General features: G+C 40.0%; 1 protein-coding gene across 1 annotated transcript in view; it reads right to left on the reverse strand.

Moving 5' to 3' along the window:
* Positions 1-3,783: 3,783 nt before the first annotated feature.
* Positions 3,784-27,181, reverse strand: part of copa (COPI coat complex subunit alpha) — a 48,056-nt gene continuing 24,658 nt past the window's right edge. The window contains exons 11-30 of the mRNA XM_028822164.2: positions 22,910-22,976; positions 22,664-22,739; positions 21,777-21,859; positions 20,672-20,897; positions 20,394-20,532; positions 19,139-19,301; positions 18,884-19,030; positions 18,516-18,705; positions 18,047-18,142; positions 17,868-17,956; positions 14,669-14,792; positions 11,236-11,319; positions 10,595-10,695; positions 10,311-10,457; positions 10,012-10,148; positions 9,727-9,913; positions 8,575-8,685; positions 6,941-7,102; positions 6,649-6,843; positions 3,784-4,037 (exon numbers count right to left, since the gene is read on the reverse strand). Coding sequence (XP_028677997.1) covers positions 3,978-4,037; positions 6,649-6,843; positions 6,941-7,102; positions 8,575-8,685; positions 9,727-9,913; positions 10,012-10,148; positions 10,311-10,457; positions 10,595-10,695; positions 11,236-11,319; positions 14,669-14,792; positions 17,868-17,956; positions 18,047-18,142; positions 18,516-18,705; positions 18,884-19,030; positions 19,139-19,301; positions 20,394-20,532; positions 20,672-20,897; positions 21,777-21,859; positions 22,664-22,739; positions 22,910-22,976 — 2,584 coding nt within the window. The 3' untranslated portion in view covers positions 3,784-3,977. The remainder of the gene's footprint in view (positions 4,038-6,648; positions 6,844-6,940; positions 7,103-8,574; positions 8,686-9,726; positions 9,914-10,011; positions 10,149-10,310; positions 10,458-10,594; positions 10,696-11,235; positions 11,320-14,668; positions 14,793-17,867; positions 17,957-18,046; positions 18,143-18,515; positions 18,706-18,883; positions 19,031-19,138; positions 19,302-20,393; positions 20,533-20,671; positions 20,898-21,776; positions 21,860-22,663; positions 22,740-22,909; positions 22,977-27,181) is intronic.

Consider the following 27,181-nt stretch of genomic DNA (forward strand, 5'->3'; position numbering starts at 1 on the left):
CTGTTGTTATTGTTCACTAAATGTGTGTGCAAGGGAACTCTTTAAGACTTTGGGAGGGAGAACACACAACACAAAAACACTACTACAACCGAAAGGGACTGTAGGTCTCTAGTAGTTCAACCTTGAGTCTAAATCAAGATTTGGTACACTGCTGTATTTCCATAAGGCCTGACTGAATGCTCAAACTGAGACTTAATATCCCTTCTTCAGATGCCAAACAACAGAAGCACCTCTCCTCATCAGTTACACACTCCAAGAACACCACACTTGAGCAGACTCTTCATACCATGGGCCATAGCCTGTGGTTAAGGCTTGGACAACCTTTCTTTGCTATGAATTATGTTTAAGCCCCATTTCAACTCGGTGGTGGGGGGGGAGATATAATGGTCCACTTCACAGTGTTAAGGCAGAGTAACTCTCCCAACAGTATTTTGATGCCTTCTAGTGGACATAATAAATCAATTTTTTTGCAGCATATTTTTTATATGTTTTGGCACTCTATAATAACTCACCAGTAATAATGAGTGGGGTTGAGCCTTCACCACAATGGTACGTAAAGAAGAAGTTGTAAAGCCAGTTTTAGAACAAACTGAAACATAACCGTTAGTTGAATCAAGCGATGGTGATGACAATGTGAATTGATCATCAGATGTTGACATGGATAGTGAAACTGACGCATACAGCACTGTTATTACTGAACCGCCATGATATGGCCAGTGAATTAAGATGCCTGAAACTTCCTGTGGTGCAAATAGGTGTGTGGGAAAAAGTCAAAAATGATTGTGGTCAAGGTTAAAGCCAATAAGCCGTCTAAGCACTGCTTATAATACAGCAACTGTCGATGTTCATATCAGGGGAAATGTGGACGTCGCTAAGGCTTGCGCTGTGGTATCTTGCAATCAGACCAGGCACAGACATTCTAATCTCTCGTGTTCAAAAAAACAGAAATAATAAGACAAGTGTGCTAAGAGACACACTTCTACTGTCCCAGTTATGACGGGCTGTACATTGGTGACATCCTCAAAATATGTTACATGAAGAACGTGTACTAAATCTGCATCAGTACAGCAGTGGACACTTGACAGACCTTACCTACCGTAACTATGTTTATGGTTACAGATTTCTTTTACAAGGTGGTCTTGTTGAAAAAAATTAAACATTTTTAACTCATTTTTCCAGGGGTAAGCATAATGCCAAGGAGGCTAATACAAGACACAAAACAAAAATACATCATTCACTTGTGTGTCATCGTTGGTAGTTACTGCTGGACTTACAGACTCTAAACCAGGGGTCCTCAATCACAGTCCTGGAGGGCCGAGTGGCTGCAGGTTTTTATTCCAACTAGTTTCCTAATTAGAAGACAGTTCATGCTGATAATGAAACTTGGTACTGAACTGTTAATGCTTGCATTCATCCAACAGCAATTTGAATTGAGTTTCCTTCTGTGAGAATATTATCCACGTGCTTTGTGGACCAGAATAGATTTAAACTTAATGGTCCTTTCAATTCCCCTCTCATTCATTTCTAAACATTTTTTATCACAGATATTTCATGGTAAGCGTGTTATCTGCATCTCATTATTAACTAATGTCTTATTAGTTCTGATCTGCAAAGTAACTAAAATGTGTCTGATGAATAAAGGCACTAAAAAGGCATTGAGGTGAACACCAACTATCACTATCAGCAAGGACTGAGTTCTAATTAGGACACTGGCTGGAATGAAAACCCCTAGTCACTGCGGCCCCCCAGGACCGTGATTGAGGACCCCTGCTCTAAAGCAACAAATAGAAAAACCTCCATTTAGAAAGAACACTGTGGTTTGAGGAAACAGAGGATGTAAAAATAAAGCATTCTGGTCCCATCTTTCACAAAAAAAAAAAAAAGTTTTGCAAATGAGAACGTCCATTTAACATTGCAGTCTGAAATCTTAAGCCCCAATAATTCTGGTTTTGCTGCTATCTCATATCCAAAATAATGTTACATCTTATTCAGTTGTTAAACTATATAAATGTGCACGGAGCTGAAGCTAGAGAAGATTTTAGTTTGCAGTATGTGGAAGTGAAAAAGGTTATTGATTGCTTAGCTTCTAAATAAATTAAGAATTTCTGTTGTGCACATTCACAATTAAATCTGTACGAAAAGATCACAGCGGTGATAAAAAGGGGCAGAATGATGTCTTGATGGGCAGTACTGCTATGTGTTATCCATTAGGACCTGGCCTCAGAATACATATGTAATGGCAGCCGGAATATCTGACCCTGCTGCGGACAGGCAGTTTGCTTCAAGACGTTAACCTGACTTTCATAATGGACATGGATGACATGTTAATCTGTAGTTAATAGGTTATTTGTAGTAATCTGCACTTTCTTGCCATCCAGCCTTAAAACAAGCAGCCTTTACATACTGTATATTCTGTATGTCCATATTTCTGCATTTCTTGTTTTGTTTCAGCATGGTTATTTGTATTCCTCCTTCTATGTTCGCTAGATTTGTAAATTTGTACAAAAGCTTTATAGAAAAAATACAATTAAAGGAACAACCATGACCAGCACCACAGTTTCAAACAATTAAGTTTTTTTCAAGCAGCTGAATTCTAAAACAATGGGCTGGACTGGCCTGAGGCCATGGCCACCTACTATGTTTCATTTCAAAATGCAGACATTAGTGTCCGTTTTCTCCTTTCGTTCACACCACTCCTGCATTTTTTTAGCCCTGAAAACAGACTTGAAAATGCTCTCTGGTGGTGAAGACTTCTGGAAGCTGTAGAGCTGCACTGCAGTGTGGATGGGTGAAAACACAGACTTCTGAAAACACAGCCTCAGATTTGTTCATCTTTATTATGTAGCCCTTCCCTGATTGGACTTTGCTCATCAAAATGTCTCATTCCCTTACTGGTCGACAATGCACATAGGCGAGTTGCTTTCCATGGAGTTTGTTGTGTTGTTCACCTGTATGCATCTAATCCGCATTTTGTAAGTCCCATGGCCGGCAGGGTTACTGTCCCTTCAAGGATTCTTCTGCAGATGTGCGCATACCCAGTACAGGTGAACATCTACGCAGTATGCCTTTTGGGATGTTTTAGTGTGGACACAGACGCTTTCCTAATTGATTTTAACACACTATTGTTGGCAGACATTTTTTTTGTATAAAAAAGCAATTTGTAGATGAAAGTGTAGTGTGGCTGAAGCCCGAGGGTCCCGTTGTCCAAAGAACAGCGAAGATCTGATCCTGTATTAAGGATCAGGCTTTTTTTTTTTTTTTATTTCAGTATATGATCTTTTTATACAGAGCTCATTGACATCTTTTGGACCCTTGCATAACATTGTCTTGACACCACTTGCTGCTACTTTAAAAATTTGAAAATCACTCCAGCCAAACAGATTGAGAAAGACCAAAAGAGAGAGACCAAGAGCCAGGTAAGACAGACATGTAACATTTAACAGACACTTTTCCACCCTGGAAACTTCTCTTCCAAGCTGGCAGTCTGTAGCAGAACACTATTAAAGATACAGACATCCCAATATTAAAACTGCAACAGAAATTCAAGATAACCAGTGGAGCACTGGGGCCTGTTTTGTATTTCTCCCTCCTTTTATTAAGTCACCGCTTTCATATACCAATAGTAGGAGTTTTTTTTTGTTTTTTTTTTTTTTTTTTTTTTTTTAACTTATCTTTTGTGTAAATATGCTATGGAAAATACAATTTTTAATATAGATATTTTTTTAAAACAAGCACCATATAAATTAAACTGAAAAAGTCATTATAAATGGACCACAAGAGTCACTGTGTGAACCTGTAATTTATTAGTATATAATTTTCAAACAGAGGACAAACAAGAGTTGTGGCATGTTACAAGAATAAACTGGGTAATAGTGAAGCAGAACTGGGAGTATAACATCTGATCACAAGTGCAAGAATGGTAACTAAAACAAAACAAAAATATCACTTAAGCAATGCTGCATACCGCTCTGTGCACTTCAGCGGAACTGAAGAGGACTGATTCGGAGGCCAATGACATCTTTGCCAATCTCTGTAACCTGTGAGAGGGAGAGAGAAATGAAACACTCAACTTGCGGACTTCTGGATTTTGGTATCTCATAATAAAAGACCCCAAGTTAATAGAGCAGAGACAGTAAGTAAACTGCATTCTTTGAGGACACATTTTCCATCCATCCATCTCTTCCACTTATCTGAGATCAGGTCGCGGGGGCAGCAGCTTGAGCAGAGATTCCCAGACTTCCCTCTCCCCAGCCACTTTTACTCGCTCTTCCGGGCCAGCTGAGACACAGTCCCCCCAGCGTGTCCTGGGTCTTCCCCAGGGCCTCCTCCCAGTGAGACGTGCCTGGAACTCCTCACCAGGGAGGCGTCCTGATCAGATGCCCGAGCCACCTCATCTGACTCCTCTCGAGGTGGATTAGCCTCGGCTCTACTCTACACTACTCTGAGCTCCTCCTGGATGACTGAGCTTCTCATCCTATCTTTAAGGGAAAGCCCAGACATCCTGTGGAGGAAACTCATTTCAGCCGCTTATTTTCGCGATCTCGTTCTGTCACTACCCACAGCTCATGACCATAGGTGAGGGTAGGAACATAGATCGACTGGTAAATTGACAGCTTTACTTTAAAGCTCAGCTCCTTTTTTGCCACGACAGACCGATGGAGAGCCCCATCACTGCAGACGCCGCACCAATCTGCCAGTTGATCTCCCTCTCCATTCTTCCCTCACTTGTGAACAAGACCCAGAGATACTTGAACACCTCCACTTGGGGCAGGATGTCACTCCCAACCCTGAGAAGGCACTCCACTCTTTTCCAGCCGAGGACCATGGTCTCGGATTTGGAGGTGCCGATTCCCATTCGGCTGCGAACCGATCCAGAGAGAGCTGAACATCACGGCCTGATGAAGCAAACAGGACATCATCATTTGCAAAAAGCAGTGACCCAATCCTGAGCCCACCAAACCGGACCCCCTCAACGCCCTGGGTACGCCTAGAAATTCTGTCCATAAAAGTTATGAACAGAATTGGTGACAAAGGGCAGCCCTGGCGGAGTCTAACTCTCTCTGGAAATGGGTTCGACTTACTGCCGGCAATGCGGACCAAGTTCTGACACCGGTTGTACAGGGACCGAACACCCCTTATCAGGGGGTCCGGAACCCCATACTCCCGGAGAACCCCCCCACCCCCGACACGGTCGAACACCTTTTCCAAGTCCACAAAACACATGTAGACTGGTTGGCCAAAGTCCCATGCACCCTCCAGGACCCTGCTAAGGGTGTAGAGCTGGTCCACTATTCCATAACCAGGACGAAAACCACACTGTTCCTCCTGAATCCGAGGGACCCTCCTCTCTAGGACCCCTGAATAGACTTTTCCAGGGAGGCTGAGGAGTGTGATCCCTCTGTAGTTGGAACACACCCTCCGGTCCCCCTTCTTAAAGAAGAGGGACCACCACCCCGGTCTGCCAATCCAGAGGCACTGTCCCTGATGTCCATGCGATGTTGCAGAGGCGTGTCAACCAAGACAGTCCTAAAACATCCAGAGCCTTGAGGAACTCCGGGCGTATCTCATCCACCCCGGGGCCCTGCCACCAAGGAGTTTTTTGACCACCTCGGTGACCTCATTCCCGAGATGGGGGAGCCCACCTCCAAGTCCCCAGGCTCTGCTTCCTCATTGGAAGGCATGTTAGTGGGATTGAGGAGGTCTTCGAAGTACTCCCCCCACCGACCCACAACATCCCAAGTCGAGGTCAGCAGCGCACAATCCCCACCATATACAGTGTTGACACTGCACGGTTTACCACTCCTGAGACGCTGGATGGTGGAACACAATCTCCTTGAAGCCGTCCGAAAGTTGTTCTTCCTGGCCTCCCCAAACTCCCCCCATGCCCGAGTTCTTGCCTCAGCAACCACCGAAGCCGCATTCCGCTTGGCCTGCCAGTACCTATTAGCAGCCTCTAGAGTCCCACAGGACAAAAAGGTCGTGTAGGGTTAGGACACATTTTATCATTCAAATATCGGCCATTAAATCCTCAATGTAACAAAAATGAGACATCTGTGTTAATGTGTCCACTGCAGAGCACCTCATCTCCTCTTGAGGGGTTTTAAAAATGCCAGCCAGTACATTTAAGGTTTAGTTAGAGTCTCTTTGTTAAAATGTTTCACTAGTACAGTTGGGTTTAATAACCTGTAAAGTGTGTTTACAGACTATACGGATCCCAGTTCAGCTCGTCTCATTTGGCTCTCAGATCTGCAACAAGATCAGCTTCTTGCGCGGATGGTTTCGGGGTCAAGGGAGTCTAAAAATCATTTTTGTATGTGCTTTGTGATTGTGGGGGAAAAGCGCAAAATCATGAAATATGTCTATGGGGCTCCTGGGATGCTGCTACTTGCCTTTTGGTTTACTTTCTGGGCTAAACAGAGTTCCCTTCATAAACTTGCCATTAAATCAGTTTCATTTTTTTATGGGTACAGCACTCCCAATTGTGCATCTTGTCTCCTCTTTGTAAATTTTCAGGGAGAGAATATTGAGGTGCAGCCAGCATCCCAGTTTGGAATCCAAATGTTGCATCATATTTTCCGTGCAGCAATCAGAATCAAAAAGTCATATTTATTGAACACCACTGGACCCGGCGTGCTCTGAAACTCTTACCTGTGTGACACGGCACACCTGCCCCTTGTATTCAGGAGAATAGCAGGCACCCGACAGAGGGCACTTCTCAACAGCTTTACCCCGGTAAAGAGGAATAAAAGATGCAGCGCAGATATCAAATGGATTGTGGCTGTCGTAATTTAACTGATGGGTATCTACTGGAGTCTTCTCACATGCAGCCACAATCTTACGAGTCTATAGGAAACAAAACAAATACCCTTCTATTAAGCACAAAAAAAAGAGAAATAAAGTGAAATTAAAAATAAATTAACATGGACATTTATAGACTTACCTGTTGGGCAACATCTGGCTTTGGCCCAACTTCAAGCAGCCTTCGAGCAAACCCAGCTGCAGTTTTAAAATTCTTCAGCTTGAAGAACAAGTTGACCGCTGTCCGCAGCACCAGGATCATGTGGATAGGCTGGAGATTGCAGTGAGTGAAGTAGGCTGCCATCTGCAAGATGTTCAAAGATCCTAATGTTATTATAGTTTCCACTGGTGTAACATGCCTAACTGACCAAGGTGTTGGCCCATTACCGCTGCACTGCAGGGGCAATTTTAAATTTGCTATACCTGACGTGACAATACAGATATTAGCCGTTTTCTTTTGTTCTTGAGAAGAAACAAAAGCAGCTGCTCAATTCAAATCCCATCACGTTTATGAGTTAATTTTTAAGGTACTTTTGTTATTTGTGTCTGTGTTTATTGTGTTAATTTAATTGACTGCGCCCTTAATATTTTTTTAAAGTTTTTGTGTAAATGAAAACCAAGTCCCCATCACTTGCTGCTTTAATAAAACCAGTGTAAACAAATTAGCTTAAGAAAGCAAGTCTGTTCAAGCAAATGCCTCAGAAGAATCCACATTACAGTAATCCCTCGCTATATCGTGCTTCGCCTTTCGCGGCTTCACTCCATCACGGATTTTATATGTAAGCATATTTAAATATATATCGCGGATTTTTCGCTGCTTCGCGGATTTCTGCGGACAATGGGTCTTTTAATTTCTGGTACATGCTTCCTCAGTTGGTTTGCCCAGTTGATTTCATACAAGGGACGCTATTGGCAGATGGCTGAGAAGCTACCCAGCTTACTTCTCTCTCGCGCTGACTTTCTCTGATCCTGACGTAGGGGGTGTGAGCAGGGGGGCTGTTCGCACACCTAGACAATACGGACGTTCGTCTAAAAATGCTGAAAGATTATCTTCACGTTGCTATCTTTTGTGCAGCTGCTTCCTGAAACGACATGCTGCACGGTGCTTTGCATACTTAAAAGCTCGAAGGGCACGTATTGATTTTTGATTGAAAAACAAACTCTTGTCTCTCTCTCTCTCTCTCTGTGTGCTCCTGATGGAGGGGGTGTGAGCTGCCGCCTTCAACAGCTTTGTGCCGCGGTGCTTCGCATACTTAAAATCAGCCCTACTGATTTGTTTGGTTTTTTCTCTCTCTGTGACATTGTGCTCCTGACACGCACTCCTTTGAAGGAAGATATGTTTGCATTCTTTTAATTGTGAGACGGAACTGTCATCTCTGTCTTGTCATGGAGCACAGTTTAAACTTTTGAAAAAGAGACAAATGTTTGTTTGCAGTGTTTGAATAACATTCCTGTCTCTCTACAACCTCCTGTGTTTCTGCGCAAATCTGTGACCCAAGCATGACAATATAAAAATAACCATATAAACATATGGTTTCAACTTCGCAGATTTTCTTATTTCGCGGGTGGCTCTGGAACGCAACCCCCGCGATGGAGGAGGGATTACTGTATTCACAAAAATCATCCATTTCTGTATTGACCAGAAAAATGCTGAACTCCAACGTATTCATTTAAATGAGGAGTCTGGCAACACGCTGTATCAGTGCATCCTCCTCCTCCAGCTCTAGGGAGGAATTCTTCCATCCTAGTAATCAGTTTTGGTCAGCCCTTACATACCTCACACAAACGTTTCTGTTGCTCCAGAGTATCTTTCGGCAACTTCTTCCTTTCAATTTCCATTGAGAGACCCACAATGTATTCTCGGCAAATTGTTATCAACTGCTGAGCCTATAATGCAAAATCAAAAGAGTATTAAACATTTGGAGACAAAATAGAGTATGCATTATTACACATCGGGCACTTCCATATGTTAGGATTTTACTCATCTTAATGATCACATCATAATAAGGTAACCTGCTCTTTCATAGATAATCCAACAGAAAATGCGAGTCTAGTAGCTTGCAATACCCATTTTATTGTCTGAAGTGTGTTTCACGACTAGTCAGAAATGAAGAAAAAAAAAACAAAGAGCTCAGAACTCTGCCTTAACTTCACATTGTGTTGTGGGTTTCAAATGTGGTGATGGAGTAGTTAGCATTCCGCTGCTGTCTGTGTTAAATTTGTTTATATGCGATTGTTACAAGAACAGTAAAATTCTGAAAGTGATGCATTGCTGGGGAAAAAAATCAATGGAAAGACAACAAGAGGAAGGCTGAGAAACACCATCAGTGGAAATGCTGTGAGGGGGGCCAGGAACAACATGAGTTGCAATAACATTTTTAGTTTGACAAAGAGAAGAGAGACAGGTGGGAGACACATGATCACCAACGTCTGCATTGGAACCCATGTAACAATTTAGAATTTTAAGTACAGCACATTTCTAACATAAAAGAAGAAAAAAAGGACAAATTACATTGCTCCTTTTAGGTGGTCCGATAATGGTGTCTGGATGTTTGTAAATCTTTAGCTGTGGTAACCATGAAATGTTGCTCATTGTATGCAGCTGTGCTTGACTAGAAGTATAAAAAATGGTTTACTGAGTTGACTTAAATTATTATTAATTAATTAATTATCTTTTGTAACTTCACCTCAAGGGACTAGACTAGCACAGCCCAGTGCAATCCGTAAAGGGTGAAAAAGTCAGCAGTGACTGTAAATAAAACAAACTTGACAACAACAATCAAAGTGCTGCTGGCTCTTATAATACCAGATCACCGTGCTCTGTTCCTTTGGCACGGAATAAATTCCACCTAGTCAAGTGTAGGTCAGTGAGAGTTTAAAACACGTTTGTTTGCATTCCAAGAGTTAAATCCTAAAATGTGCACTTACCTCAGCAATTTCCTGTTTGTTATCAACCACAAGGAGAGGAATACTTAGGAGAATGGCTCGAAATCTTTCCACAGCTTCCTCAAACTTGCCACCAGTGGTCAGCTGGTAGCAGATCTGTAGACGGGAAATCAGGTCTGAGAGCTTCAGGCCAACTGCAGGCAAGGATGATTTGGGAGAGGTCTCTTTCCTAAAGTACAAAAACAACGATTACATCGTACTGTAAAGATGAAAGCAAAAATATTGGGGGGGGCGGAACAAAACAATGTAGGCACTGAAGGAACCAACCAGTTACGCTGTGGATAACCATACAAGGAAGGTAGGCTTGGAAGACCTTCATAACAGCTTCGACCACGTGTGTAAGTCTGTAAGAACAGTGGCTTGTATGGGGCAAAGTTAACAACTCCAATCTGGTCATGAAGAAGCTGCACACAAAAAAAAAAGGGAGCTGTACATTCAAGATGCAACAGGTCTGTCAGGTACACAGTACTAGTGTGGAATGCAAATTTCTTCAGGGAGTCTATTCTCAGAATAGATGTAAGACTACAACAGTGAGCAACAGAAATTTGTACAAATACTCTCCTTACCCTCATTGCAGTCTCAAAAGATCCTGCCAAGAGGTGGTCCACAGGAAGCTGAGAATTATTGCACCATACTTGAGCTGGGCCAGTCCCTTTTGTTGGTGGAACAAAAAAGCCATCCTCGGTCCCACCTCCAGATCCTGGTGATATCTCCTATGGATCAATTGCATCATTATTATTATTTTTAACAGATATACAAGGTAGTGTGTGTGTATACATATACACACAAATCAACAGCTTTTAATGGCTCCTTGTCAGATATATTAAAACATTATTTAAATCGGTTTTACCAGCTCGGGTGGAAGGTCCAAGTCTTCATCTACTTCCCATCCTCCACCTTCCTCTTTTCCACCTTCCTCCCCAAGGCCTTCATGAGCATCTACAAAGCCATCTGAAGGTAAACAGTAAAAAACACTCAAGACCTCGATACACAAGAAAGACCAAACAATCCCACAGAAGTTTACAGACAAACAAAAGAAAACGTAAAGATGACTTTCTCAAGAATGGGGTGAGGAGTTACCGCTTCACTTTATTTATATAAAAATTGTAGGAAAGTTCTGGAAGAAAGAACATAAGTAGCAAAGTTGGATGACATATCATTGGTTTCTTCATGCTTTATTACATATTATAAGCTTTCTTTTGTCTATTAGATCCAAAATGTTATACTACGTCTCCACTATTGGCTACTTTTGTTTCTAGACAGATTTGTATTATATAGGAACAATTGCTATCTTGACTACTCAAGAATACTACCACGTATGGACTTGTCTCTCTGTGTAAATGACCAGGGTGTTACTCTACTCTGCTTCAATGCCGACAATGTATGTATCAAGTAAGAAAATGTTTTACATACTTCTCCATAACATTTGAAATTAGTTCTTCATAAGCTTTCCTTTCTCATAAAAAGACTTTATACTCAAACATTACATACCCTCATCCAACTGTAGTTCTGCATCTTCTCCCCAACCTTCAGCGTGCACCTCCATGTCTAGGTCAGCAGCCATCTGACCAGCACCTTTAGGTCAGAAAGTTTTTTTAATATAATGTTAAATTAATTTTTGTAGACAGAATTCACTATCAAATATTTGGGGGAGTATTAAAGAGGTCACTGTACAAGAAAGCATCAACCTATTTTTTAAGTCCACTATTATGTTCTGGAGACCCAAAACCCATGTAGAAAACAACTGTCACGAAGAGGGGCAAGCAAACACTTGAACAGCCAATATACATTCTAAACTTCATATGCACATGTGTGTGATGTGGAAAAAACTAAAGTACCCTAGGAATACAAACAAAGAAGAAAACATACAAACTTTATCAAGTTGGTTAATGTACACATAGCTTAACATTCGGATGTGCTTAGCGACTTAGTTAACTGATATGAAAGTTGGGCCGCTTTGTATTTTTGAGTCAGTTATTACATTTTTGTTAATTAGTTTTGTAACTGAGTCATATTCAAAAGTAATAGCAGAAATGAAATACAGTACTAACAACTTGGAATTGCAAGAGATGGCCAGCAGCTCAGCCTGGCTGGGACACCCCAGATATGGAAGGGTGGGGGAAGGCAGATTTTTTAGGGCACTGCCTCCCTGAAAACACTAGAGGACAGCTCCTCTATTTTACAGCGATGACCCGGATTCCCACAGGGCACCCTGGGACTTGGGAGTTATGTATCTCTGCCATGTTGGGTGCCATGTGTGCAGCCAGGGGAAGCTGTGAATATACGGGAGCCATTGGAGACAACATTTTCGCCTAACCCAGAAGTACTGGTGGGCCACGTGAGCAGAAGCCCAGAAGTACTTTTGAGTGGGCCAATATAAAAGGACTGGACTGAACTCATAGAAGGTGGACGGTGGACAAAACTTGCTGGGAGGTGTGGAGGAGAAAAGAAAGAAAGAGAAAAAAAGTAATTGTGGGCAGTACTGTGCATTTACCTGTGGCTGTGGTGGTGGAGAGCACTGTGAAGAATTTAAAGAGGGAATGAAAAAAAAAGATAAAAAAAAAAAAAAAAAAAAACCTTGTGTCCTCAGTGTGTGTCTGTTGGGTTTGAGGAGCGACAGTGCCCTCTAGTGTTCACAGTACACACTACAGTAATCCCTCCTCCATCGCGGGGGTTGCGTTCCAGAGCCACCCGCGAAATAAGAAAATCCGCGAAGTAGAAACCATATGTTTATATGGTTATTTTTATATTGTCATGCTTGGGTCACAGATTTGTGCAGAAACACAGGAGGTTGTAGAGAGACAGGAACGTTATTCAAACACTGCAAACAAACATTTGTCTCTTTTTCAAAAGTTTAAACTGTGCTCCATGACAAGACAGAGATGACAGTTCAGTCTCACAATTAAAAGAATGCAAACATATCTTCCTCTTCAAAGGAGCAAACAAATCAATAGGGCTGTTTGGCTTTTAAGTATGCGAAGCACCGCGGCACAAAGCTGTTGAAGGCGGCAGCTCACACCCCCTCCGTCAGGAGCAGAGAGAGAGAGAGACAGATAAAAAAATCAATACGTGCCCTTCGTGCTTTTAAGTATGCGAAGCACCGTGCAGCATGTCACTTCACGAAGCAGCTGCACACAGAAGGTAGCAACGTGAAGATAATCTTTCAGCATTTCTAGACGAGCGTCCGTATCGTCTAGGTGTGCGAACAGCCCCCCTGCTCAATCCCCCTACGTCAGGATCAGAAAAAGTCAGCGCAAGAGAGAGAGAAAAGTAAGCTGGGTAGCTTCTCAGCCATCTGCCAATAGCGTCCCTTGTATGAAATCAACTGGGCAAACCAACTGAGGAAGCATGTACCAGAAATTAAAAGACCCATTGTCCGCAGAAATATGCGAACCAGCAAAAAATCCGCGATATATATTTAAATATGCTTACATATAAAATCCGCGATAGAGTGAAGCCGCGAAAGGCGAAGCGCGATATAGCGAGGGATCACTGTATTGTGCTTTTTAACAGCATTTTACAAGGAGTTACAAAAACTGAACAAACGGGAAAGCTCAATGGCTTTCAAAAACAGATTCCAATTCAAGTGATGTGAAAATGCCAGACTAATGTGTGTTAGATGTGAAGGGTCTGTGACTAATTGTTTTTCAATTTACTTAAACAACATTGTTGAAAGCATATCTAATAGAGTAGATCCAATAATTAGCAACTGGAAAATATCTATTAATACAAAATGACCAATACTAGTATAAAATCAGTTATTACCCTATGAAAGAAGAAAAGGAACTGAAATAAGTTCCCCGTCTAGTTATTAATAGTGGTTAAAACAGTAATTTGTTAAAATTAGATAAATAAGATCTTGGAAAAGAACTGATTTATTGCATAATGGGAATACGAATGGAAAATGATGGGTAAGAAGATCAGGGACTTGCTATAATCATTCGTGTATATCTGGGACTGAAAGAGCAGAGGCCTAAACCACTGAAGCCTCCCACGCCCTAGCACGACTGTCAATTTTTAAACCCGGCCTGTTTACATTACTTCGAGCAGCTGTGCCTTTCCCATGTTACTAATTAGTTCAACCACCATTTAGTTGCAGGTTAAGAATGTTGGTTCTTTACAATAATAATCTGCAGATAATCTTGGTCAATCAATGCAGTCTTATATATGCTTACATAATTGCTTTTCCCTTCCATTTATTTCCAGAGGAATTAATTTTTTTTATAGTTTATTAGTTAACTTAAGAAAAGCAGCAGCACAAGGACATAGCTGTGTGAGCCGTCTGTGGGAACGTATACTGCATGGGGTCCGACTTACTTGCAGTGCCCATCTGAGTGGCTGTCAGACCAGTAAAATAGGAAAATATACAAGCTCAAGCAACCATTCCAAGGTAACATTGAAACAGTAAACTAATTCCTAGTTGAAGTTGCACAGAATGTTTCCCTGTTTTAAGATGAGCTTACAAATTTGCCAAAGCTTTTTAATGGGAAAATTGAAATTTTAAAACTTCGTATGGCACGATCTGTTCAAGATATCACAACAAAAACTGTTGTTTCAACAAATTTCCCTAAAGAATAAGTGTACTACATCTCAAGAAAATTTGTTCAATGGGGTCGAGTTGTTTCATGTGGACGGACAGACGGGCTTCAAACATTCTATATAAACACGCCCAATAAAAAGTAACTGGGCAGGGAATTAAAATCGGAACCCAGGAACTATGTGGCAGCGTAGTGCTGTGATAACAAGCTGCACAACTGAAAACATCACACACACTAAAAAAAAAAAAAAAATCTTCTCTTTACAACTCGAACTATTTAGTATGTCTGGGTGGGCACTACGACACTATTTGGTTCACTTGATCACTTATACAATAATAAATACAGTTCACTCAAAAATGTACTGTTTTACTCGGTTACAATCTTACCCTTGTTGGAAATTGCTCCTTCAAAGAAACCTTTTGACACGGTCAGTAAGGGCCAGTTAGTATCCAAAGGCATTACTGGAGGTGGGGGCTGCAGGAGTTTGGCATCGGGGTCAGTCTCTGGCACCTGTAAGACAAAATATTTCACATGAATAATTTAGATGAATTCTTTTAAGAGGTTACAGTCAATCATGCCTCATAATGTAGTATATCATACATTTATAAAGGCAAGACAAGTTTGCACCTGTAATGAGCCACTTATTTAAACTACATTACATGGAAAAATAATCACAATGGTCATGGAAAACAAATATATTATACTATCTGCATGTGGGGTCCAGGACAAAAAATAACCCGAAGACTCCCTAGCAGTTTTACTGTATTTGTGAACTTGGGAGAGGCGTCAGCTAATGCTTAAGAATTACCATGGGCAGAGGACGTGGACCCACCTGTGCTTTCTGTCCCACTGGATTTCGTAAGAAGACACTGGTGATACCATATCTTAATGGTATCACTAGCATTACAAGTCCTATTAATCTTTATCTTGTGAAAATATGTCCAGATAGACAATGTTTGCCTGTTGTTGAGCCATGGCATTTGCTTTGTTTCACGTTGTTTCCCTTTACCTGTGTCATTAGCACAATATTGTTGTTTAGCGGCTTCTGCTGCAAACAGGTCTTTTGTAGGGAAAAGTGAGGAGCATGCATGCTCCATCTAGTGGCTGTGGTTGAGCGCAAGCAGAGCAGACTGGTCCATACACACACAGGTCTTTCTAGGGATGCACCGATACCGAAACGGGTATCTGGTATCGGCCTCGATACCACATTTTCTAAAGTACTCGTACTCGTTAAAAGTCCCCCGATACCGGGGACCGATACCACGGTCTGAGAAATGTCTATGTTTGAGCGGCGTGTAAGGGGTTAATCACAGGCGCCGAGTGCCCGCCCCCAGGCCCCGGCTGCAGCTCAGAGCGGGGAGAAGGCAAGGTGAGGCGAGACATGTCAGCCGTGTGGAACTATTTCAAAGTGAATGAAGACGATAAAACAAAGGCGGACTGCAAATTGTGCTCAGCGAAATTGTCCAGAGGAGGCTCAAAAGGTAGCGCATTTAACACAAGTAATTTAATCAAGCACCTAAAATCCCAACACGACAACGAGTACAAAAAGTTTACCCACGCTTCTAAACCAACACAACCCACGCTGCAGCAAACTCTTGCAAGACGAGAGAAAATGTCCAGAGACAATCCACATGCTGTGAAAATAACACAGGCAATTATCGAGTACATTGCATTGAGTGACCAGCCACTCTCGGAGGTAGAAAATGTGGGATTCCTGCGTCTCCTCCATGTTCTGGAGCCCAGATATGATATCCCAAGCCGCCGCTACATGACTGACACGGAGCTGCCTAAACTACACGACTCCGTGAAAAAACATATCCACAGCCTACTGCAAGCCTCCTCTGCGTTTAGTTTCACCACGGATATTTGGACAAGCAGTGTTAGCCCCGTGTCGCTAATTAGCCTAACCTCCCAGTGGATAGACAAGAGTTTCTTGTTTTTTTTGTTAAATTATATGACTAAAGCTGTTACCTGTAAATTTAAATCATGTTTTTATTAAGTACTCGGTATCGGGAAGTACTCGGTATCGGCGAGTACTGAAATGCAAGTACTCGTACTCGCTTTCCAAAAAAGTGGTATCGGTGCATCCCTAGGTCTTTCATTTAGATATGTATAATATTGTATACATACACAAAAAAAAAAAACACATTTTACTCGTTTTTTATTTGAAATATGCACTCGTCAAATGTGATGACTGCCACACACGGCAAATAATTTGGGACACTTCAGCGTTTCCCACTGTATCACATCACTATTTCTTGGGCACTGAAGACACAAGCTGGTTAATTTAGCAAGTGAAATTTTCTACCACTCAACCATTATGCAGGTCTTCAGTGGCTGCTTTGGTGTATTTTACGCTTTACAATGCACCACACAGGCCAATTTAGTACCTGCACTCTCTGCACTTGTAGTCTGGGTAGAATGTTGTCCAGCAAGAAAATGTAGGGACATATCTGGAAACGACAGCTTCTGTTATGGCAGCATATGTTGCTCCACAATTTGTAGATATCTTTCTGCATTAAATATTCCCCTCACAGATGCCATGGGCACTGACATACCCCCATACCATGGCAGAAACTGGCCTTTGGACCAGATGCTGATAACAGCTTGGATGGTCCTTTTCCTCTTTGGCCTGGAGAACACGATGGTGTTTTTTCCAAAAACTATTTAAAATTTTGACTCTTCAAATTACAACACACAATTCCACAGTATTATTTTTAATACTAGATAAGACCAAGCCCAGAAAAGATGGCAGTGTTTGTGGGCAGTGCTGATGCTTTTTGCTCTGCACAGTAAGCCTTAATTAACTATCTATGGATGCAGCGGGAAAAGGTGTTGACAAAGGTTTGCCGGAGCACTCCCCAGCCAATGTTGTGATATCTATTATATACATATGACAGTTTTCAAGACATCTGAGGGATCAGAGATATGCAACCTTGCCCTTTACACACTGAAATCTAACCGGATTCCTTGAATCTTTTAATTATACTGTCCACTATACAAGGTATAATGGCCAAAATCCTACCAACTTGTCTTTGGGGAATGTTATTCTTGAAGTGCTGCATTATTCTTTGATGCATCCGTTTGCAAATTGACATTCCTCAACCCATCCTTGCTGTTAAAGGACTACTACGTCTTTTTTGAAGCCTGCTTCAATACTTGAATACGATTGCCTCACTTATTTTACATCACCTTGTTATTTTAACTTGTCACATCGTTGTACTTCATTCCAAAAAAGTTGGGACAAAGTTTTAAGATATCAATTTCAGAATAGATATGATATAGATCTTCAAAAGACAGTGAGTGCAGTTGATTAGGTAGAATTTGAAATACCTTGTCTGTAACTTGCATTCAAAACACAAATGGTACAAAGTAAATTTACAAACATTCCTTTTTGTTTTATACTAGTATTTTCCAGACTGTTCAAGCATTTTTGGAATTGGGGTTATAAATAAGATGATTTCAAGAAATAAGTTATAAAGAAATATTATGCAATAATTGTCAGTTGTTCAAGAGTAGTTAATTGAAGTTAACTCAAAACCAAACAGTGAAGATACATTTGGAATGTGTTGTTCAAAAAAATACCGTTTCTTTATCAGGATCAAAAGATGCTTTTAGAGCTTCAGCTTCCTCATCCAGACCATATGTGGCTGCTGTCAAATAGGCAAGAGACTCTAAAAAGGAAACATGGGAAAAAGTGTGAAAAATTAACAAAAATTACAATGAAGTGTTATTAAAACTTGATCAAAACAGACTTTACTTACTCTGACCACAGTTCTTCAATATGCGCACTCTCTCAGACACATCTCCAAGATAGAGGGCTGCTTGATAGTGACCACTCATGTCTTTGCGAATTTCAGCTAACAATACAAAATTAGAAAGTTTGTGAGCAATACAACAGCTTGCTTTAGAAAGAATTATACTATAGACAATTCCAATAGATTATTCTTACTTCTGGGATTATAAGAATATATTGAATTATTTAAAGGTGTTCCTATAATAGTATATAAACTTCAATTTAAATTTCAATTTGAGATATTACTCAGTAAACTGGCCACCTATAATTAAAGGTAGCAGCCGCTACGCTTTAAGTATAACATTTTTAGTTTCCACTATCAATGAGTAGAAGCCAAATACATTTTAATAACATGTACTTCTTGTTATACAAAAAACACAAATGGTGTCAGGCACAAAAATCTGCACACGAAATTCTAAACTGGCTCATTATCATACCAATCTTCATCATCTTGCGCAGTTTGTCTAGGTTGCCTGTAATAAGGTAAAGGAAGGACAGCTTGTCAAAGTTCTTTGTTCTCTGGTAACACATCTCAACAATCTGGTGATGGCCTTGCAGAAGGGCGACAGAGCCAAGTTTTTCCCAGCAGGATTTATCATCAAGTGCCTTAGCAGCTTCCAGAGCCACCTAAACATATTATGTAACCAATAAATCAAAAGAGAGTTCATTTTTTTCTGCAGAACATTGTTCACTTGCATGAGATTTCAAATCTGCTCTAACAAGAATATGCTTATGCACAATCAGGATTCAAAATAAAGTAATGTAAGCTAAAATGTTAGAAACCAGTTACAAAAAACCACATTACCTCAATATTTCCACACTCCAGAGCTAGACTGAATCGAGTTTTTTCATCTTTTACAAAATGTAACGCTACTTCAGGATAGCCTTTTTTCTGGAGATAAGCAATGATGGATTGTCCTACTAACTTAGCATTGCGTACCATGTGCAGCACCTTGAAAATAATTGAAAAGAACAGATGTATTAAGAGATTTTTTTCCCATAAATTACTGTCATTCAAATTGTTCCAAAAATCGTAAAAGACAACAAAGATTAAGCTCACCTCTTCATATTTGCGATTGACCAATGCTAACTTGAAACGGTATTCAGTAGGATCAATGGTCAGTACTCTAGGTCTGCACTCTCTGTCCAGGCAATAAACACTATTACCACGAACCCTTGTCACGTAGATGGGTAGGTCCAGTGTACGGATTATGCCATGATCTCTTTATTTGAAAATAAAAATTTTAATCAGTTTGGGTCTGAAGTTATATATATTACTTTTAATAACTTGAGAAAAAGGAACATACACATTAACTGTTAGGTATACAGCAAAAAACAACTTCTGAAGTAGAATATAATGCACATTCAACAGAATAACTAGTAACATGTATCATTCCATATGCCAAGTCCAGGAACATTGAAAATAGCATATCTAAAATACTATACATACAAAGAAATGCCTGAAAGTAATTACCTACATAATCAATTAGGTGCCTGGAAATGCAAGAGAATCTTAGAAGGTTAAAACTTTTTAAGTTAAACTCATACTAGTGTTTGCTTAAGTAGAATACAATACAATTTTCTTTCATAGTTTAAGATTATGGTATAGCCTTTCAGCACCTGTAAGTTAATATGAGAGAATTTTCTTGCTGTATCAATAATGCAGTGTGTTAACGGAGTCAGTGTGTATTTGGAATTAGTCTCATTGCTAGCATGGACTGATAGATCCATTTGCATTTTGTGAATGGGATTGGCATACAGTTTTCTGACCATTTAGAAATGGTTTGACTGTATAAGCAAACTTAAAGAAATGAAACAAGTTAAGCTATAAAAGAACTTTTCTTAAAACAATGACTTTACTTTGTAATATCATACTTTTTCTCTATTTTTGTGTGAACTGTTTTACCATCCATCCATTTTCCAACCCGCTGAATCCGAACACAGGGTCACGGGGGTCTGCTGTAGCCAATCCCAGCCAACACAGGGCACAAGGCAGGAACCAATCCCGGGCAGGGTGCCAACCCACCGCAGGAACTGTTTTACTTTGAACTTTTACTAAAGCTTTTAAAAACGAACTTATTTGGTCTGTGGAATCACTTCAACGTGTCACACTATTGCTAGAATCCCATGAAGCAAACTAAAGTTCCAGAACATTGGTAATTTTGGGTCTTGGTCTTTGTCATCTTTGTCTTAGTCATCTTTTTTAACTCAAATGTCATTTGCTTGTACACAGGCTGAAACAAATTCTGATTGCACTGTCTCAATGTTCATGAGAGATTGTAACTGTAACCAGGAATAATAAAAGCAATACATACCCAGTAGTGAGGGCGTATTTGATGTGATTAGATGTTGTGTAAATGAACACTCCACTTTCATCCCAGGCTCCACTTTTAACACGTATATTCTCATGAATATTAGAAAGAGACTCCAGCTTTCTATTACAGATCATAATAGCTACATAGAAAGCAATAAAAAAAATTATTGCTAACATCAATAATATTTAAACAAGAACAAAGAAATTATTCATTAAATGCTCAATCACAAAATAAAATGTTATTCTCCCCAAGGGACATAAATACAGTAAGGCACTCACCATGCTTAGCCAATAATGCCACATTGCTCATATCTGCTGACCAAACAACATATTTGACCTTGGAAGTCTTTACAGATGCTAGTGCACGTTTCTGCTGGACATCAAATAACGTGATGGAGTCGGCATCTCGAAGGAGAAGGTTGCCAGTCCCAGCGTAGAAGATCTCCTCACAATTAGGAACTTGTACTTTCTTTGCAATTTCATTCTTGAGGTTCTTAATCAACAGCTGGAAGTTAAAAAAAGGAAACAAAATCAGTCTTGCACAAATCATTTAAAATAGCCTTTTAAAAGGTGATACATGCTGCAGTCAAGGGGAGGAAAACGTTTTTGGGGAAAGCCTAAAGAGACCTGGCCTGTATCAAAAGAAAAATTAAACAGAAGCAACTAAAAATGCTGATGAAAAAAGCATGTTGTACTAATATGCTAGAGCTAAAGCAGCAGTTCTTAAAGTTTTTTCCCTCCTCACAACCCATTTTTGCCTTTTGTGTGCAGACGCACAATCACAGCAAAGCATCATATAGGGGGATTCTTCCCACTTGTGGTACTGCTGCAACTCGCCAACTGGGGAGCTGGTTCTCCCCCTTGGAGTATCACTGTCCATCATATTCTTAGGTATAGGGGAGGGGGGTGAGGCACAATATGGCCTCCCTTGGACAACTGCAGACATCGTCGTATGGGGGAATTGCTTGTCCCCTTGCAAGCAGCGACCCATCATGAGGTATTTCACAAGCTGTTCGCAACTCTTTCCCCATTCACAACTCAGTGCACACCTAACTCAGACATCAAAGGTCCTGATTTATGAGAAGCTTTAGCTTTTGTTTCATAAGCACCAGGCTCTCAATCTTAACATTTCCATTGTTCTGGAATACTGCTTTTATAACTTTAGAATTTTTTTTTTCCCCCACAACATAACATACATACACACACACAAGTAAATAAATACACCAGAAAAATCAAACTCACTTGCGAGTTTGTAATTAATGCCCTTTACCACTTTCAAAAATAAGTATACTACTAGAATTGGAATTAACTGAATTAAAATGTACTAAAATGTGTATTTGTATTACACATTAAGAATAAAATAAAAAAAGGTAAATGTATTTACCGAATGCATGCGGTCAAGGACAGCAAACCGATTTCTGGCTACCCAAACTGCAGTAAGCCCAGATGAGCGCTTTCCTTCGGGAGCTGAAAAATGGGAGCGTTATTTATAGGTTAGCCAAATACACTGTGGAAGTGTGACATTAAGATTATCTACATAGAAAATATTTCCATAATTTGCAAATTAAAAAAAAAAAAAAAATTAAAAAAATTATGTAGCTTGTGTGAAATCAAACTGATTAAACAAATATCTTTTTCTGTACTAGAGGAAACTTTTTTAAAATTTATTCCATTCATTTCCTATTTTAGACTGCCCTATTTCAAATAATAAACAGATTATCTCAGTGTTTAGTTATACAGTGTAGTAGTTCTCAAAGTGTTCAGAACCGAGGACCCCTTTGTTAAGGTCAAAGATAAGGAGGTCACTGTTGGACAAAGGTGGTCTGCTTTAAGTAATCTCCACATAACAATTACTGCTTTTATTTTACATGTGTATTCAAAAGTAAAATAACTGTTTTTGAATCCAGTATTGCCAGATGTGTTACAAAGCCTAGAATTTCAGGCAGCAATCCATAACAATAACTTGAGGACCGTGTAGAGAAACAAACATTATTAGGGTGCATCTCCAGTCATGCAGAATTCTGGGATTCCCTTTACCAGGAGTGGTCTTCATTATGGTAAGCCTATTTATCATTTAAATCTATTTTTGTATATCAAAATACAAAATAATAATATTGCCCATTTCATTTTTTTCCTATATTTTTATTGATTTTAATTTTAAAGAAATAACATATCATACAATCAAGTCAAACTTAAACCAAAATTCAACACCCACCCAAGAAAAACAAAGGACAGCCTAAATTTTTGCTAAACCTATCAACATTTACTCACCGTCAGGATTCTGGGAGTCTGTTTCTCGAGGTATTGAATAAAGGTCATAGGTACTATTCTCAAGATTGGTGGCTCTCTGCAAAAAGAAAAAACACACATGGAAAATTTAAATAAAATGTCATATTTCAAACACTTATTTAATCAATAAACATACATACAATAATGTATATCAAATGTACCTGGATAACCATTTCTAAATAGTACAATGGTATAACGTAGTGTTAAAAAAGGTGTAGAAGAGCTTACCGTGCAAAGCAGTACAGAATTTTCTGCTGGGTTGTATGACATGCTGAACACTGGAAATTTGGACCCACTGAAAGAATGTTAAATGAGAGGGAAAACAAAAAAAAGGTTTACACAAGTGTAGCACCTTAAAAGCATTAACTGTACAGTAAGTGTTAATGTATTTTAAATAAATCACCAAAAATTCAGACAATATTATACCCTTTAAGTCAGTATTTCTTAAACTATAGATCAGGACCTATATATGTTTGTCACTGGTTGCCAAATGGCTCTGTAGTAAAGTTATCCAAATTAGTCCAAACGCGTTTTCTTTAACCAATGATATATCATACTCTGTTTAGTGTATTTTTTTTGTGGTAGTATGCAGTGTGACACAGCCTATAAACTTTTTGTTTTTATGGTACGAAAACAAATACTCCTCAAGACCCCACCTCTGCATTAGTCAAAGTGAGAACACATAACGGGGGGAATGGAGGGAATGAGAGAAACTTAAGGTGAAGGGACTGTGGCCCTTGTGTAAAAATATTGAAACAAAGAATTGCGAAGGCTGAAAGAATATGATGGTTCTTCGTGTGTTAGAGTCAGTATGGCAGGTGCACATCTAGTAGCCAACAGTGTTTTACACTAAATGCAGTTTAAGTGGTCACATACAGCTGCTCAGTGCCTCATCTTATTAAGGCATACATTGAATCTACAGTAAATCTGTAAGAGAGGTTCAAAGTAGATTTTGTATTTAGTTTAATGCATCTCAGTCAGGAAACATTCCATCTCCTTGTGTCATTTTACAGTGGTTCGGTGAATCTCAATCTACTGATAAGAGTGAAATATATGTTTGCTGGACCGTTGAGAACTGTAAACACACCAAAAAGGGGAGACAGGGTGTAGAGCAGACTCTTCTCAGTTGGAAGGATTAAACATTTCAGACTGGACAGTTCACCAAATTCTTCATAAAGATTTCTTACAATGCTTAAAAAAATACAAATATTGTGTATATTTCTTAATAATAATTTAGATAGACAACTCAGGTGTTTGTTCCAGGTTTATTGAATTGTTAAATGAACACCGGGATATAAGACTTAAAAAGTGATTTAGAATCTCATTATATGTATAATATATATAATTAATATATATATATATATTTTTTTTTTCTGGTTCGTCCTGCTTCCACTTCAAAACTGGTCCTACCCACACGCAGCCGACACGGCATTTCTCGATTCCTATTCGTCGTCTTCCATGTCATGCACTATACTGGCCTGCTGAGCGTAATACATCCAACAAGTACTCGAGGTGCTGCCACAACGGTGAAGTAGCTTTGCCACCCTTGCGGGAGCCACCTGTGTCTTTACAACTGCTTCTTACACAGCAAACATCAGAAGCTAAAAATTATCCTGAACACATTCAAGAATACAACTCTTCTCTAGTGTTTGCTTCCATGGGTGCATAGATAACTCGACCTCCTGGCCATGGACCATACTGTTTTAAAATACATGGGCAAATTTATCATCAAATCTCTCCACTACACGCTAACACTTCTACCTCTCCAGGATATGGACAGTTGTTTGTTTTTGACACCGCGCAAGCTATTAAAGTACGCTTACAAAATAAAGCAAATTCTGCATGCAGCGAAAACGTACTTGTCCAGCTAGATTCCATGCTCAGAACCATCAACCCCTTCGCTAAATCATATAAACACATGCATGATATCACTCAGTCCAATCCAACAGCATCTGTACGAATGGTTTTCAAGGAAACCACTAGGCAGGATTTACAACGATAGAATGCCCCCACATGTCAACACCGATGTTCCAGCGTTTTTCGTCGGAGAAGATGGCGAAACGCCTGCCAAAAGGGACATTTGCATCTATCCCATAGGCAACTCCTGTAAACAGATTTCCACGCTCAATATGAATTGCGATCCTATGGTTTTCCCACTTTTATTCCCTTATGGAGACATTTGCTGGCACAAAGATTTACAACATGTTCCCAATAAAAGAACCGCCAAGCGAGTAAGGCTTACTCAATGCCAATTTTACGCGTACAGATTAGCAATGAGGAATACATTTAGTATTTTGCACTCCAGCGGCAAACTATTCCAACAGTACGCCGTAAATGCGCATGTTAAAACAGAGGGCGCGCATCTCAACTATCTCAGATTACATCAACAAGATCTGCGTGTCTAACTATCAGACGCACTGCAAGCAAATGCTGAAAATAACGTTCGTGTAGGCAAAATGATCATACAGTCGTCCCTCGCCATATCGCGGTTCACCTATTGTGGCTTCACTGTATCGCGGTTTTTTTTAAATACAAGTGATTGCTCTTCTATCGCGGAAGTTATGTTCCAGACCCATCAGCAATAGGTGAAAATCCGCACTACAGAAAGACCATATAAATCATTTTTATAGTTTAAGCCTTAAAATACCCATCCCATATGCTTTAAACACATGTAAACTTATAAAACACACTTTGTTAACACATATGATATGTTGGTGTCGGGCTAAGGATATGAGTAACATCTCACTATTATAAAACATTTTAACTTCACGCAAGACAAGGCAGTGAGACAGGAAAACAGCTGCTGTACAGGCTTTTAAATTATTGACACGCAGAGCAACAAGCAGCACAAAGTCCACTTCTCCTTAGCGTGCATTCAGCTCCCCACCCCCTTGACAACACGAAGTGGCAGGAGCGTACTGTGCCTCCGGGGAGGGGGGTTTGAGCGAACGTGCATTCAGCCCTCACACCCCCCCACTCCTCCTCCTCCTTCAGAACGCGCAGAGCGACAAGCAGGCATTTTGGCAGAAGCAGCACAAAGCCCATTTCTGCTCAGCGTGAGTTCAGCTGCCCCCCTTCACAAAGTGAGTGGCAGACACATCGACATCTGATCGCTGCGCGTAGTGTTGCTCTGCGGTGTTTAAGAATGTAGAAAGTGTTTAAGAGCATAGGAAGTATTTATAAGAGCGTGGGGAAGGTTAATAAGAGAGTGGGAAAGATTTATAAGAGTGTGGGAAGGGTTTATAAAGCCTTAAAATATATATAAATAATAAAATAAATATAGGTGGCTACTTCGCGGATTTTCACCTATCGCGGGGGGCTCTGGAACGTAACCCCCACGATAGGTGAGGGATGACTGTATTACCGTCCACATTTCCAAGAAGTCCAAGATACATGCAACAAAACTATCAGGATGCCATGGCCATAGTACGTAAATTCGGAAAGCCTGATTTATTTATCACTTTCACATGTAATCCTGCTTGGCCGGAAATTCTATATGCACACTGCGTCTTTTAAGAAGTACTTATTTCTTCTTGATTTCTGAATTCCTTTCTCACCATTTTCCATTGCTATTCTTACACCGCTGTATGCTACGGTGGGCGTCGGCTAGTAATGTATTAATGGTGAAGCTCATTTGAACAAAAGTTATAAAAATGTTATTTAAAACAAAGTAAATAAACTATTTTTCCACTGCTTTATTCTTCAACTGGTGCAATGAGTCATGTTACAAAGTTAAGTAAGTATTTGCATGTCCTTTCAAAAATCATCATCCTTGTACTGCACCTGTTATAAAGAAAATTGTATTTCTCTCAGCTTAACTAATCCTTACACTAAACATTTACGCTGGCAGTGATACACCTCATAAATTATTCCCCATTTTGAATGGTAATTGTTTTATTACCAATGTATTTGTTTCCACTCTTCTCTTTTAGTAATATTCATGTCAGAAATATGCTTAAATGGAAACAAAAATGTAATATTTTTTAATATATGGCCATTGTTACTTGTATGGCTCCGCCGTCATTTTGGTAATAATTCTCTTCTTGGGTCGCAGTTTTATTTTCCTTATCTGGGCCCTCAGATTAAAAAGTTTAAAAAAACTCTGCTTTAAAGTGTTCACATTAGACAATATATGTGGAAGCTTTAAAACAAACTAAATACATTTGATTTTGGGATGAAAATATGGAGCAGCTCTTTTAGTCACTGTAATGGAATGGCCACAGGTACACATGTAGCTACATGACTTTTACTTGTGGCAACTATAGTTTGCACTGAAAATGCAGAGATTGCTTTGGATGCTCCAGATTTTCTAACCACACCCCAAATAACATGCACGTAAGATTTGCTGAATACTCCAAAATTGGCCTTATGAGAGTTACTGCAGATGTGCAACCTAGTATGCTAGTGTCTCCTCCAAAGACGGTCCTTTCTTGTGCCCATTTCTACCAAATAAAAACACCCACTCTTTGCGATCCTGAACATGGATGGAAAAAGAATGAA

The sequence above is a fragment of the Erpetoichthys calabaricus genome, chromosome 16 (assembly GCF_900747795.2).
Source record: "Erpetoichthys calabaricus chromosome 16, fErpCal1.3, whole genome shotgun sequence".
Lineage (NCBI taxonomy): Eukaryota > Metazoa > Chordata > Cladistia > Polypteriformes > Polypteridae > Erpetoichthys > Erpetoichthys calabaricus.